The following is a 16,551-nucleotide window of genomic DNA, read 5'->3' on the forward strand; positions in this document are numbered from 1 at the left end:
CTTTCTCTGGGCATGCTGATAAAAAGGTCTCCCCTATTTCATAGCCTAGAAAACATCCTGGTGTGGGCAGCAGTTTTGCTCCCAGTTTTCCAAAAAGTAAAAGATGACGTTTGTGAAACTTCAAGCTACTCTAATATTCTCCCAATCAAAAACAAAACAAAATGCCAAACAATAACTGACAATAGGTATCATTAACAGTGCTTTTATTTACAAAGAATTATTTTTATTTGGCTATTTGGAAAACCACTAACATTTGGAAAACCACTAACATTTTTCACTTTAGAAAACATTAAATAATAAACAAGATGTTATACAGTACTTTGGATAACTTCTGTCAACTTAGTGCAATGTCGTATTGGCACCTAAAAGTGACATTTTCCATGATTTCCCCCTTTCCTCTTCAGTTGTGCAGTTATAGGACCACAAAGGCAATGAATCATTAAAAATGGATCTAAAGCCCTGTTGCCTGGCCCCTACTCGAAAGCTCACTGCTTTACATCCTGCTCTGGTCCTGCCTCGACCAAGTAAAATGACAAAAGATATTCTGTTATAACTACTTCTCAAGCCCCCTCCCCCCACCAAAAGAAAAAAAAAAACCATTTTGCGGAACTTGGGAGATTCCAATTGACAAGAGAAAGTGAATTACAGTGGTTCAGTGAAGCAAGGATCCGGACAGTGACGTCGAGCAGAGGGCTCTTTCCCAGGGGCCAGGTTAAGTAGTCACACACATTGCAGAGAGAATGCATCAGATAAAAACCTCTAAATCTCTGTTCTTTACTACGGTCTCTTTGAAAACTTGAAATATCCTCCACTGAGCAAGTGAAAGGGTTATACCTTTACCATAAAAAAAAAACCTGAATCCTACTGCATGAGGATATTATTAAGATACTAAAATAATGTCCATCATACTCTATTAAGAATACAAGTTTGTTGTGTTTTTGTTTTTCCTGTTTGGATCCTGCTAGGTTTGCCATAGTGAGATCTTAAGTGAGCTCTGCACTTGGTGGGCTTTTCCCGTTTTGGTTCTCCTCCATTAGGGGCCAAGAGGTAAATGCCTAAATTAGACCCTGGCCTCGCCCAAATGACTCAGAAGATTTTCCTTACAGGGTAATAGGATCAAAACATCCTTTGGAAGATTCTGTAATCTGTTACTCTGCCTTGACAAAAGAACATCTTTAGCCTTCTTAAATAGATTCTTATCTGATCTTTTTAAAAAGCCTCAAAAAGAGAGAAAGAGAAGAGAAAGAGGGAGAGAGAGAGAGACAGTCACTTTTTCTTAAACAAAGGATTCTCATTTAACAATTGTCCCTGCCAGGAAATGCCCCCTTGCACTCCAGTCTAGGCCTGTTTCCTCTCGTTCCATTCTTAGCACATCTGGAGAACAGCTGGTCACCATCCTCTCTGTACCAACCATTCAAACACTGGAAAACCAGCAATGGTTTGCCCTTCAGTCTCCTCTTCTCCATGCTGGATAATCCCAGTTCCTTTAATTTTTCATCATAGATCTTTTTTTCCAACCCTTTAATCATCTTTGTGATTCCTGGCAAAAACAGCAGAAAATATTTTGATTACTTCATCAGAAATGGAAGAAAAGGTTCAGGAGTAAGTTGCCCTAGAAAAGTTGTATATTTTAAAATATTTTTTAACATGAAGGTAAAATATCCAGGGAGGAAATGGGGGGGGGGGGTTCCTAGATCCTAGAGTTCCAATCTTGTTCTCTTGCTCTGACATGTGTGTGAATCCCCACAAAATGCCTCCAAGCACAGGACTTGCCTCCAATTCCGTTCTGACAAGACAGCATGTAAGTCATAATTCAAGACCTAAATATATATGGACTTAAAAATTAGTATGAAAATCTGTTCCAACAGAGCTTTCCCCATGCTTCCCCTCGGCCTTCCAGAAACAGAATCTTTTTTTTGAAACAACCAGAACTTTTACAGAGCTTTTTACAAATTACCAAAGAGAGCCATGTTATTGTGAAAACTGTTGGTTTTAAAGCATAACCTGAAACAGTGAGGGTTTTATATGGTAACTGCAGTTTCCTGTCTACCTGAATGGTTCACTATCCTTTACAGTGATTAGACTCAAGGCCATGAAAACTTCATCCCTCCACTACCACACTTGACATCTCTTCTGCTTTTCTCTTGCTGCCAAAATAAGGTCATGGAACTGGATGACATTTCACTGGGTAGTTTTTAATTCAAGAGATCACAAGCTGCCTTTCCCCTTGCAACTAGAGTCTGTAAATATTAAGAACACCTAACTACTTAATATCAATAGCACATTTACACAAAACACAATACTAACGAGGGATTACGTGCCCACTCTACATAACTGTCTTTAAAAAAAAATACAGATAACGAGAATAAATGCATCTTGAGAGGTTACACACCCTTCTTTTATAAAGTGAATGGCAGTAGAAGTCAGAGTTCAGGTCAGGCCAGAGCTAACAAGGGAAGGGGAGAAACCAACTTCACAAGCACTTTGTACAACATAGCTTAAAAGAAGTCAATACTACTCATGGTACAACACTGAACAGATAACAGAGCGGCCATTTGCACGGATTTCTTTTGAAAACGTCTCCCATCATTTGCTACTACTGCAAACGCCTCCTAACTAGGACGGAAGATAGCGCGCGCACCAAAGGCCTTCCTAAAAGAGCCGCAGGCTGGAAGGTAACACCCAAGCTGGCTTGGATACGTCTGCAGGGGCCCCGCGTATTTCAAGGGGGGTGTCACCGTTCGCTGGAATTGCACAAAAGCAGGCCACGGGTGTGGGTCCCCCATCAGAATTTCTCCTGACCCACTGGCCCGTTCTTCTCCCAGGCCTGACAAGAGGGAGGAGAGGACAGGAGGTGAAGACCGGAAACAGAGAAGAGCAACAGGGAATTCATTGCTAGTTTGGAAGCCGCTGGCGTTCTTCAGAGCAGTGGCCTTTTCTCAGGCTCACATCATCCAATCCGATCTCCCCCGTGTGGCCACGCCTTTTCTCCCCTCTGAAGATGACCTGGGGAGAGAACGCACACACCCGTCAAGCTTCCTCTGCCCCTTCCCTACCAACGTCACAGAATAAAGGCAACCCTCCCCACAAACCGAGGGGTGCACTTACTCAACAGAAGGAAAAGACTAGAACATGACCCGTGTCACCTGAGGCTTGCCTTTTGGTAGAAACTCCAGTCATCAGTCAACTGGTCATCAGACCACATCATTCAGAAGCGGTTACTCTTTTAAAAAAGCCATCCTGGGCGACAGGCTGCTTCCTTCCATTTAGGAATGCTTAGGAAGGAATGCTTACACCATGCCAAAGATGACCAAGGTTAGGAGTAAAAAAATGAGATGGACTCTAGAGGTGTAGGAATCAGAGCCGCAGACCTGGGAGACAGTAATTGCGCAGCCCATCCTAGGCGCCCGCTCTTCCCTCCGTGGGTTGAGCCAGCTTTGCTGCCTAAAATGAAGTCGAACTGAACGCCACAATCCAATCAAAGCGCTGTTTTGCTTATATAAACCACAAACACTTTCTTGTATTTTATTTTCTGTAGCGCATCTTCGCTCTTTTGGAAACAGAAACCTTTCTATGCTGTAATTTGAAATGGCTTTATTTTTCCAAACAGTATTTTTTTTCAAAGAGCAAAGCAAATCCAAGACAGATAAAAGCTGTATCCCCTTTAATGCAGTTTCTAGAAACCATACCTAGAGTCATAGCTGCAGAATCTCCTAATAGCAAGTTTTATGAATATGAGCATAAAGATGCTTTTCCCAAAACATTATTTCATTGCTACCTGTGACTTGATTACTTAAGATGAAATTTATATATGCAATCAAAGCTTTTCCCACATCCTGTCCGAATAGAATAGAACTTCCCAAACATATTGTTCTCGGTTTCCACCCAAGGCTGCTTAACTATGATCTGTGAGGCAAAATTAGACTTTAAAGAAATATTTCAAAAAAAAAGAAATAACCAAAAAAAAGACAAAACCCTTTAGGGTGACTCTGAAAAGTAAAGGCATTGCAGAAAAAGGAAAAGCAGGTATAGTTAAGCTCACCACCCATTCGAGTTAACTGTTTTTAATTCCTGAATTTTTTTTTATGAAAAATGGGGCTTTCACTGGGGGCGGGGAGGGGGGAGTGGTGGTGGTATCGCAGGCGGCAATGAAGAAGGGAAGCAGTGGCAAGGAGGGATTATAGGAAGAGAAGGGAAATGGAGTTCTCCTTCCCAGAAAAACACAAACCTTTGTGCCCCAATGAGGAGAACGAGGCTTCTTCAGATGCAGATCCTAGAGTTCTCCTATGAAAGAAAAACCTCCCAGGCTCTGCCTCCTTTTCGGTTCTACTTACGCTCTTGACGTCAGCCCCTCGCAAGGTGATGTGTGTGTGCCTCCAGCCACGGCCACCATTCCTGCCCCACAAGGCCGCTCCGTGGGCACCGTGTTTTCTCACAAACACCTGGAGCGCGCCGGAGTGCAGCCCCGTCACCTTGTGCCTGAACGACAGGCAAAGGTCCCCTGAATGCATGAGGTGGCCAAGAGGTAGCACCAAGCGAGCGGCTTTTCCCCCTGGGCCTTTGGCTCCCGACACTGTCAGATACTGTCCACCTGGAATGGGAAAAGCAGGGCTGTGTGTGTACGTGCTGACATCCCTTTCTAGCACCGACAGCATCAAGGCAGGTTCACTTGGAATAAACTGCAAACTGAGATCGTCATTTGTACAGAATTCCAGATTTTTTAAGAGAAGTTAGGATTTAGGTCTAGGCCTCCCTCAAACTCTATGCATTGTGTTTACAGAAAATATTTGGCTCAGGGAGAGTGCAAATTATGTCCAGGACACTATGATCAGGAATCCTAACACGAGGACTACTTCCTGTTGGATATGAGCAGACATACAAAGGCAGACACAAGCTCACCATCTCTCAATCCTCACCAATGTAGGTTTCTGCCGTCAAGCTGGCTGGCCGGTTGACTCTTAGTTACCAGGGAGAATTTTCTATGGGGATAATTAACCTCTAAGCAGTAGAGCAGAAGTAAATCTAAACGGGCACTAGATATGTTTGTTCTTTCTTCTTCTCTCTCTTTTTAAAAAAATCTCTAAAGCAAGAAGTTCTCCTTTGAAAAGGTCTATTTGCTATGCTTCTCACACTGGAGAGTACACCTAGCCCCAAGAAGATGCAGAGGTGTTCTGGAAACCTCTACATCTTCCTGGAGCATTAACTTTATTGTGGGTAACTAGTTTAAGACACTTTTACATCAAAACAAATTTATAACATTACATATAATATAAATATTTTTTTACATATGCACGTACCCAAAATATGAAGAACAACTTTCATTTTGGACAAGTCACTTTGACGATGTCCTCAGATCCCTATGGCTGCAGAGTCTGTGTCCCCCTATTGTTAGATTAACCACCACTGCAGTGTGGGGGAGGGGGCAGAGGGTTGTTTAAGCAGCAGTGAGGTCGGGGATACTGCTTCTCAAGAGAGGGAAAGTAGGGAGTGGTATTTTGAAACTCCGTCCATGTGTACATGACCTTCCCCCCAGCTGTTTTATTAGAGCTAACTGGAAAACAAGGTTCCAGCACTGAGTTATCCCTAAGAAATATGTACTTGGAATGTTAAACACCTGTACCTGTTTTGGTAGAAATGCTACTTATTTCTCAGTTAACAGATACACCATCCTTTCTTTCTTAGGCTTTGTATAAAACATGATAATTTGGGGGAGGACTTATTCTTCAAGTGACTTCTCTAATGAGTCCCCTTTGAGCATTCAAAGGACCAAAGAGGTAATCTGTGTGTACTCTGCCTGCACCAGGCTCGTTAGCCTTTCTACCGTGAGCACTGTTGGCCCTGCTAACGAGTCTTGAGAGGAACACTCATTTGGCTTGTTTTGCCTCTGCAGAAGCTAAGGCTTGGGGAGGTGAAGGCACCCAAGGTGTCACCCTGCCAGTGAGGGGCAGGGTCATGGTTTGAGCTCAGAACTGCCTGACCCCCTAATTCAGCCCTTGTTGCTCTCAAACTGGAATCACTGGTTTACAGGTTTCTGTCCCCCAGGAGACTGTGAACTCGTTGAGGTCAGAATGGAACAGTACATCAAAAACTAATGGTATCAACTGTATGGTGACTAATGTAACAACAACAAAAAAGAAAACCTCAGCTTTCTCCCCAAACCACCCCATTTTATATCCTAGCACATGGTAGGGCTTTGATGTCATTTGCTGAATAAATAAGGTTCTAAGAATATAGAAAAAAACTGCAGGGCAATAGGTCTTTGAGGCATGTACTTGACTCACTGAAAACACAAAGAATTTCTTCCTCCCCCACCCTGTGCCCCATTGAACTAATCCAAACAATATTTTGGGCCAAAACATTTAGATGGGGCTTAAATGTCTCCCTGTAAGTCAGCTTTGAATCATCACAGGTATTTAGGTTAAGACTAAGATATAAGGTATTACAGTTAACCTGAAAGTTTTAAGAAAACAAGGATTACCTTAAGACCCTGCAGAATGTACACTCATATCACTATGGCAGACATGCCTGCAAACAACCTAATAAACCAAGGCATCCTAATAGCCAAATAGTCCTTTTGTATAGATACTTAAAACTAAAATGTAAATCATGATAAATGAGGCTATAACAGCTCTTTCTCTGTGGGCACCAGGTTTTAGTCTTACCATAAAGAATTCTCTCCCTTTTTAATAAAAGAAAATGTTACAAGGATGGAATAGTAGCTAAGGGAAAAACGGACCTAGCACCCCGAATAAGTTACCTATTAAATAAAAAATTTAAACCAGTATTTTGGAACGGAAGTTAAATATAGAATTATATTAACTATTTTCATGGTTTCAGTTTAAAGCATCGCAATATCTAAAGTTTGTTTTTGTAGCATTTATTATTTAACAAAACAAAACAAGACTTGCCAGAAAGTTAGGTGATAAAATTTAACTCTGTACTGGCTGGTGCCCTTACAATTTCAACTTACAAAGAGAACAACATAATGTCTATTACATGTTAACTGTGTGGTCATAAAAAGGAGGGGGAGTTTTGCAGTGATTTTTTCTTATATTTTTGGCCTAGATGAGAAACCAGCCCAGGTAGAACTAAGATCATTATGGTTTGCTGGTATTTATATCTCAAATGCAAAGACCTTATTTTTTTGTTTTTTATGAGATATAATACAGCAATGCTCACTGCAGGAAAAGATAAATAGAAAAGCATAAAGAAGATTTAAATATATGCATGATCCCAAAAGCCAGAGATAATTACTAATGTTAACATTTGAACTTCTCCTATGTATATCCATGAATACGAACACACATGAGTATAAACATTTTTTTCAGGGTAATAACTTGTTTTCATTAAATATATCTGTCATTTTTCGGTGTGAGACATTTTTCATAGCTCCAAGGATGCCATTAATAATTTAGCCAATTTCTTATTGAAGTCTCCAAATTGTTACTTTTTAATTTTATTTTTCTTTTGTAACTTTAAGTTTTTATTTAAATTCCAGTTAGGTAACATATAGCATAGTATTACTTCCAGGAGTAGAGTTCAGTGATTCATCACTTACATGTAACACCCAGTGCTCATCCCAAGTGCCCTCCAAATTTTCACTTTAAGATAAAAGTACCGGGCGCCTGGGTGGCTCAGTGGGTTAAGCCGCTGCCTTTGGCTCAGGTCATGATCTCAGGGTCCTGGGATCGAGTCCCACATCGGGCTCTCTGCTCAGCGGGGAGCCTGCTTCCTCCTCTCTCTCTCTGCCTGCCTCTCTGCCTACTTGTGATCTCTCTCTGTCAAATAAATAAATAAAATCTTTAAAAAAAATCATTAAAAAAAAGATAAAAGTACCATAAAACAATAAGAAAAGCCAAAAAAAAAAAAAAAGTTGCAAAACACAAAAGGGACTAAGTTCTCTTTTTATATAAAGAACTTAACAAATCAATAAGAACACACAAAATAAAGGGCACCACAGGAGAAGAGTAATTATATGAAAAGATGGTCAACTTTTCACAGTAAGAGAAAATCAAACTAAAATCAAAAGGAGACGGCTTTTTACCTATAAGCTTGGCAAGGATAAAAAACAGTTTAATAAGATTTATTGGGGATGGCTCTTAAATATTACTGGTGGGAGCATAAATTGCTGTAACTGTTATGAAGGACAACTGAGAAAACTATCAAAATTCAAAACACAAATTCCGTTTGACCTAGCAATTCCATATTTAGGAATATCCCACAGATAGATTCAAGCATATATGGAATGAGACATGTACAAGGCTATTCACTGCAGCACGGTTCTCCTGAAATACAGGGTGGTACATCTGAGAAGGAATGGAGAAACTACCATAAAGAAGAATGAAGGTGCTCTTCAGTACCAACACAGGACAATGGCTAATACTATTTTAATGCTAACTGTGGCCAGGCATTGCTTTAAATGCCTCCCATACGTTTCCTAGACACTATTATCTCCATTTCAATAACTTGCTCAAGGTCAAAGCTACTGCGTGCTGGCACTAGCTTCCAGCCCAAGCCTTCTGGCTGCAAAGTCCACATGTGTTAACTCTTAGAAGATATGATCTTTAAGTGACAAAAGCAAGGTACAGAGCAGGGGCAGAAAAATATATCTCTGGAAAGATAACCAAGAAACTGGTTGCATCTGGGGAGGGTGACGAGGAGCCAGGGCTGGGGGCTGAAGCTTTTATTTTTTCACAGTTGGTTTACTTTTCCATTTGTGTATTTCAAAATAATGTTTAATGCTGCAACAGACATACTTGCATGTACAAGCCAGCCTGCTTGCTACATATTCTAAAGTGAATAACTTGTAGCTGTCAGTAGCAGACACAGCACTGAGTCAGTTTCCTTTAACCCTGATCCCCAGAGATCAGGGTTTCAGGAAAAGGGCCCCCAGGGTCCAGCCTTGACATTTACGGAAGGGTGTGTCTTCAGGGCGTCACCACATCTGTCAGCAGCGCAATCTGCCGCCCCTTAGAGGCATGTATTAATTTCACTATCTCACCATGAAGTTCAAGACCATGCACATTAAAAATCAGTCACAATTGTGAAAATCCAAACATATGTTCCCTTACAAATGGCACAGTCTAGATAGAAAAAAAGTTAGCTTGGTAATTAGATAATACACAGAAATAATTTATTAAACTGGTTATTGTCTTCTCTGGTCTTAGCGTGTGATATACATACACTCAGATCCCTAAACTTCCTAGAAGGAAAACTGGCATTTTTCATGATAAGCCTGATTAGTACTTTTCCATCAGTATCTGGTTAGATTTCCCCAACACATTCTCCAAAGCTCCGTCCCAGTTCCAGCCTGACACATGCCATGTCCTCCTACCCTGTCCTCCCTCTGCCATCCTTTTGTCCTCCCATCCCTTCCCCAAGCTAGAGCCTGGCTGCTCCGCAATCTCTTTGGGAAGACGTGGGGGCATTCCATTCTGACTCAGGCTCTCAAAGGTGGTGTAGCAGATTTTCTAATCCAACACTTACCCAGTGCTCAAAACAACATCTTGCTACAAGTCACCCAAAAACCTCTCCACCAAAGGAGAGCTCCCTATCGCCCTGTCATCCTGTTCTCTTTTTAGACAGCTCTGATGACGGGCAAGTTCTTTCTGGGAGTGAACCAGAACGGATCTCCCTTTAGCTTTTACCTGCTGATCTGACTTCTCATCCCCTTGAGGTTCCAGAATAGCTGTGAAAGACGTTGTTCGTCAAATATTTGGAAATCAGTCTTGCTCCATTATTTCTTCTCCAAGCTGAACATTCTGGTTTCTTCATTTGTTTTCCCACAGGCTTTGGAATACCTTTCCAACTAGGTCGTGTTCTTAGAAGTGACCTACAATGATCTCTGTTCTTCTCAGATAGAAAGAACCCACCAAGTAGATTTGTCATTCTGGGAAAAATATTCTATTTCTATGGAAATGACCCAACTCTTTTAGCAGTGATGACAGAGGTTTCCCTCATACTGTTTTAATAATTACTTGGTAAAACAATAAAAGCTTTCACCCCTCTTATTTGAGTAACTTCCCCTTGCATCTTAACTATCAGCAGAAGGGAAGAAGGGAAGGGACGAAACAGAAAGAATGACCCCCTTCCAGGGGCCAGAGACAATAATCAAGAGCTACCGAGTCACAAAAATGGCCACCGATCCGTTCAATGCATCCTTTGCTACCATTGCCAAATGACTGCTTCCATTTTTTTTCTTTTTCTTGTTTCTTTTTTTTTTATTTTGGTCTACCATTCTATTTCTAACCCTCTCTTTTTAGCAGAGGGCAAGTGGAATTTGGGTCACCACAAATTTAAATATTTACATATATAATGAAAAATAAAAAGTGTTAAAATGCAAAACTTGTTCTAAAATAGAGTATAGAAATTGTAAAAATCAAGAACTTCACACGGATTTTCTACACTGGATGCTTCCATGGAATTATAACGAATTCCTCTGAGTTTAGCATGAATAACTCACCAGGGTACCTTACTCGAAGGGGTTATTGACTATAACCATGAGCAACGTTCACCATTCTATCCAATATGACTGTCAAAGACGCTCCATTCTGTAGCAAACGACCCCAGGTCAGGGGTCAGTCAAATCTATAGGCCTGAGATCTGCAAAGCAGATAGTGTCCACTACCGAAGGGGGGAAACCACATGAAGTACAGGGAGGCCTCGATATGAAGTCCACTCTTCAGCTCTGTGGCTTTAGGAAATGTGTACAACCTCTGGGTCTCAGTGTTTCCTTTGTGAAACATAAGCAGAATTACCTGCCTCAAAGGGCAGGTGAGAGGATTAAACTGAACCACTGAGATGATGGAGCTGGGATTACAGTAGGTATTAAATAAATGGTTTCTCTCTTACCCACAGATATCTGTGACCGTAATAATAATGTCCTGCTCAGAGTCAACCTTAAATGAGAGGAATGTCACTGTATTGGCGGGGGGGGGGGGGGTGTTCCACTAAAATCTGTTTTATAGGTAAGAGAAATCTAAAACCCCATGTGAATTTATTGAATATTCATATTTTTAAAAGCTTACCTCAAAATTTCATTTTACTTTTTTTCAAAGATTTCAGAGAGAGGGAAAGCAAGAGAGCACATGCATGTGCATGAGTGGGGGAATGAGCAGAGGGAGAGGGAGATAAGCAGACTCCCCTCTGAGTGGGGAGTCCAGCTTGGGGCTCGATCCCAGGAACCTGAGACCACAAATGAGCCAAAATCCAGTCAGTCACTGAACAAGCTGAGCTACCCATGTGCCCTCAATTTTTCATTTTAAAAAATCTATTCTATTTCCACCTTAGGGGGAATCTAATGAATATATTTTGAGCTAATTTTTTAAAAAACTTTCTACTCACAATCTACAACAAGGAGTAATGCCATAGATATCCACAAGAAGCATGTTAGAAATGCAACAAAATATACATCTTAACAAGGCCCCTAACTGATCTGTACGCACACTGAAGTTTAAGAACTGGTTTAACAGAGCATATCTTCTCTCAAGTTAACTTTTATGTGTTTTGTGCTCTACCTATATACCTGCAATGCTATTCAAGAACTAGGCTTTTAAGACAAAAACTTTCATTCTTAAGTCTAGAACCACTAGTGTAAAGGGAAGAAAAGAAACTTAACTCCTCACCCTCCCATTAAATTGGCCCCACCCACAAAAGATTTAATTCCTGAGGGGAGGGGAAAAAAACAACAAAAATATGTAAGTAACTTTGCTTTCTGAAACAAGAAGACATTTTGTCTTGTAAGCACTGAAATGTTGTATCAGTAGGAAGCATGCAATTTAAAAGTTTGTTAGTTTTGCAAGGAACTACATCTAAATCTATCTCTCTAGTAACATTCTTTTGTGGAATAAATGGTGGTAATTTGTAACTAATTTCTCCAGCATCTAAATTAGACTGAAATTTTTTCCAGAGAAATATTCACAACTTCACAGAATCTTCTAGTGTCTTTTTGCTATGTGTCACATCTTTTTAAAAAAGAACATAATTAAAAAAACAACTGTGGATGACCACCAGAACTGATGTACTGTTACATTATTTCTCTCATGCCTAGGAATGGGGCACTACAAGTAACTTGAAAATTGTATTTTTCAAGTTTTTATTTTATTTTATTTTAGAATGAGTCTAAAGGTTTTACTTACCAAGCTCTTTGAGAGAAACTAGTTGGCCCTTTAATGTACTACTTGTCTTCCCATAATATAATTCTAGTTTATTGCTAATTAGTTCACTTAAAAAATGAAATAAGAAATGTTGGAAGAGATCTTTCTTTACTGAATAAAGAGGGTAGTAAACAGAGATGTATAACAGTATTCTTGATTGTTAGAACCAGGGTCCCCAGATAGGCTCAAACAGATACAGATTAACTGCTTTTACCTGTTGGATCTCTCACTGGTTCCCAGTGCAAGTCACTGTCTTTTTCCCGGATCCATCCACAAAGCCCATGGTCAAAGTTACAACTGTGTATCAGAACACCTACAAAAAAATAACCAGAACAATGAGTAGTCCACAACGGCACAATTTGTAAAAACAAACTTGTGAACTAGGAGTATCGATCTGCATAAGTGTTCTCTTCTAGCCACACTTAACTATCTGACCAGAACTTCTCTCCATGAGATCAAAGGAAGATTACATGAATCCTTTCTTAGAACAATTGTGCATGTGTGTTCAGCTATAAAAGTAGAACACAAGAATGTTGCCAAATTATGACCTTTTTACACCATCACTTACAAAACAGGATTTCCTCTTCACAAGTTAAGTGTGCTTTATTATTTTTTTAAAAAGATAATGATGACATATAATTATTTTCAATCAGCAACTATATTACAAAGGAAACCAAGTTGTTTAAAAAACAAAAAAAAAAGTACACTTTTCCCAGATGTAACTGAACAATCTACAGTTTAAAATTCACTTTCAGGAAATGGAAGGAAACAATAAAATATCATCATCATATAGTAAAAATGTAAGTATCTACCTGGATCATCCTTTGCTTCATCATCTGCACTGACTCCCCTTTCAATTTCAAATATTTCAAACAAGTCGTTTGAAGGCTGCCGTGGAACTGCAAAAGAGGGAGGTTTGGTTTGAGTGAGTATTGATAAAGACACCTGCCTTAACCAGGGCACAGTGGGAGAACACCTATGTATTTCACACATCTGGAAGAATCCAAAATATTTCATTACATGTCACATTAAGATTCATGATGTTTGTTCCATAGGTACTTATACTATCTGAGTACAAATTTTAAACATGTTTTCCAAAGGTTTCTAAAATTCAATATAAAAATATATTAATAAGTCTTTACCAGGAAAATACATCTTAAAAGAGCTACCAATTTCTAGCAAAATATTCACCTTTGTCAAAATCTAGAATTTGTTTCTCTGAAAGATACACTATGACCTCTAAATGAAAGTGGTTTAACAGAAAATGCCTGCAGCTACAGTGAATGGTTTGGCTTTCTAACCACAGCATCAACTCCCCACACAATGAAGGCTGCCCACTGCTACATCCATCTATAAATCTTACCTCAGCAGGGTTCCCTGGCTCCTTAAAGATCAAATCCAAACTTCCTGGTGCAGCATTCACAACTCACCCTCCAGAACATACACACACACACTGTCCACACCATGCCATTCATTTTCTCTGACCCCATCCCTAGCTTGGGATCCTCTTGTTCCTACTAATTAACTTGCCAAACTTCCCTTCTTCATGCAAGACCCCAATGTAAACATCATGCCTGGCTGAAAACTTTGACACCCCTTGTAGGTGTCAAGGTGAATTAAATCCTTCTCCCTCGCACTCTCCAAAGGCTCATGGGCACACCTCTCTTACACTCTTCTGTGGAGAATTGCAGTTATTCACATACATGTGTGTGTGTCCCTCTGTTAGCTTCTGAGGTCCTGGAGGGCATCAACCATGCCTTATTCATGTGGCATTTCCAACGTTTGACCTGGTGACAGGCCCTCAAGGTGTGTACTGCACAGAGGTGAAAATCTTATTTTGTCAACCCTTTTCCTCACATGAGCCAACTGAAACAGAGGTTAAGAATCTACGTTTTTAAAAAATGGAGTCACTTAAAGCATAGTTATTCAATGTATATTTGCCCTCCCCTCCCATGCCAAGTACCACGGCAGTCCAGGGAGACAGGTAGAGGGGTGAACAAGACCAAGAAGGACCCGATCCTCCAGAGCTTGCAGTCTAATCACACAGGCAAACATTAAACCATGCTAAACATAAAATCCACACTACAACTCTAAATGTCGATGGGGGCTGAGAAGGAAAAACACCAGAGGATGTCCTGAAGAGGACCTGGGTTGGAGGCTGGGGGGTCTGTGGGAATGTCAGTGAAGGGGAATTCCTGGCCAAACACCAGGGCTACTCCCTTTTCTTTGCCAGAATCTCATTAACTGTATTTTTTTATAAGGCAGGGAGTAAAAGATGTCAAATGCCAAGGAACAGATATCAGTCAGAAGGGTTCTTTTTCAATACTATTTCTATTATTTTTGCAAGAATTTTTTAAAATTAACAATCCCATAATATTTGCACTGATTTTTTTTTCTAGCTTCCCGCTTTTAAAATTTTTTCTTTTGTTTCCAAAGTCCGAACAGTGAAGACCCATCCCCTCCCCATACAGACACTCACATATACCCAGCCTGAAAGGGATAGAAGAGAAGCCGGTCAACAGATAAGTTCTGGGGACATGCTGCTGACACAGGTGTCCTGGGGTAAGGTAACTGGCCACCTTCTTGTACACCCAAATGACTGACAGGAGAGACATCCATTTATAGCTTTCCTGGCTTCCCATAAGACTCTAAGAGGGAGTCTGCCTCTTATTTGCTAGAAATATTATAAAGTTGTAGGCAAACATGATTCGTTTCTCACGATACAGAGAAAGTTCAAAAAATTCTATAGAACAATCATTTTTTGTTCTATTGTAACTTATACAAATTATCTCTCGATTGGAATATGGCTCAAATCTTACGGTACCATACGGTGGCGCTACCTTATGGCAGCTGGTCAGCCCCCGTTTTTCTAGCTGACTGTTAAATGGTAAACAGGTGCCTGGTGTAGAGGGGGAGGACTGTACAAAGGTCTCCTGGCACAAAGGGCCTGTTTTTTGTTTGTTGTTGTTCTTAGAAGCATCCTTATTACCGGGGATCTTAACACTGTAATACAGGTATTACAACATGGGGATAACTTCCAGTCACTGAAATAACACTTGTCACAGAAAGTTTGTAAGTAGCCGTCTTAGAAACATCTATGGTACAAGTGATCTCATCACCTCATTCTTTCTAGAACGAGAGTCCCATGCAGTCAGTGCAGCTTGCATGCACATAACACTGTGCCCTATGGTACTTGTAAGATGTGTTCTTAGAAACCTCTGTACTACAAATACACTTAAATACTTCATGCTTATTTAGGGGGTATCACTTCCATCACCAATATAACACTGTGTGAACACAGCTTGCAAATATCCTTCTTAAGGAACACAAGTGTTCTTCAAAAAATCCATTGCATGCATTATACAATGAGGGTGACTTCCGCTCACGATAATAAACTGGTCATAAAGGAAGATCAAGGGGAACCTCTCTACAGAAGCACCATGTAGACCAAGAGGGAAAGAATGGGAAAACTTCAAAGCAAAACAAAAAAAGTGTTGGGAGGGGGGAAGAAGGAATGTTTCAGGTAGCCATTACAAAGAAGGTGCTCAGAACATTTAGAGAAAGGCTTGCATGAAGCATGGAGGAAGGATGCTGAGAAATGGGGAAAGCGATATGGGATGAGGTTAGAGAGAAAGGAAGGGAGGAGACCACACGCTTGGAAAACAGCAATTCAAAGAATGTGTCATCTAACAACTTGCAAAGTGCCAGATGTTTCATTAATAGTTCTTAGAAACCAAGTACCTAAAACACTAACTTCAGCAGGAGCTGATCAAGCACACCTTCACTGCAGTTCATTGGGAAACATTCCAAGGAATTTAGAGACCTGACGTGCTCAGCAGCTATTAGTGCTTAAAATTCTGTGTCCTCTACTCTGTAACCCTGCCAAATTGTTCAACTATTTCTCCTTTCTCACACATACTGCTATGGATTGCTAAGACTGTTCCACCTCAGTGTCAAGAGAAGGTTCACTACCCCACTCTCTGGTATATTTTATGTTTTATGTGAAAATACTAAGTGAAATAAGTAGTGGGAAAAAGTCATTCAAGCAGTATGATCTCAACTATGTACAAGAAAAATAAGCAAACAAAACAACGGACTAGAAACAAGAGTGGCAAAAACAACACGACCCCCCAAGCATATACGGTCAATTAACTTACAACAAAAAAGCCAAGAACATGCAATGGGGAAATGGCAGTCTCTTCAAGAAATGTTGAGATGGGGGGTTAAGAGGGTAGGAGAAGAACAAATGAAACAAGATGGGAGTGGGAGGGAGACAAACCATAAGTGACTCTTAATTTCACAAAACAAACCGAGGGTTGCGGGGAGGTTGGGAGGGGTTTTGGACATTGGGGAGGGTATGTGCTATGGTGAGTGCTGTGAAGTGTGTAAACCTGGC

General features: G+C 40.5%; 1 protein-coding gene across 5 annotated transcripts in view; it reads right to left on the bottom strand.

Moving 5' to 3' along the window:
* Positions 1-1,628: 1,628 nt before the first annotated feature.
* NPNT (nephronectin) overlaps positions 1,629-16,551 on the bottom strand; it is a 78,980-nt gene continuing 64,057 nt past the window's right edge. For all 5 annotated transcript variants that reach the window (XM_059171654.1, XM_059171638.1, XM_059171646.1 and 2 more), the window contains 4 exons: positions 12,968-13,054; positions 12,370-12,468; positions 4,335-4,591; positions 1,629-3,006 (listed from right to left, as the gene is read on the bottom strand). In XM_059171654.1, coding sequence (XP_059027637.1) covers positions 2,896-3,006; positions 4,335-4,591; positions 12,370-12,468; positions 12,968-13,054 — 554 coding nt within the window. In that variant the 3' untranslated portion in view covers positions 1,629-2,895. The remainder of the gene's footprint in view (positions 3,007-4,334; positions 4,592-12,369; positions 12,469-12,967; positions 13,055-16,551) is intronic.

Source organism: Mustela lutreola, chromosome 1, assembly GCF_030435805.1.
Source record: "Mustela lutreola isolate mMusLut2 chromosome 1, mMusLut2.pri, whole genome shotgun sequence".
In the NCBI taxonomy this organism is placed as follows: Eukaryota; Metazoa; Chordata; class Mammalia; order Carnivora; family Mustelidae; genus Mustela; species Mustela lutreola.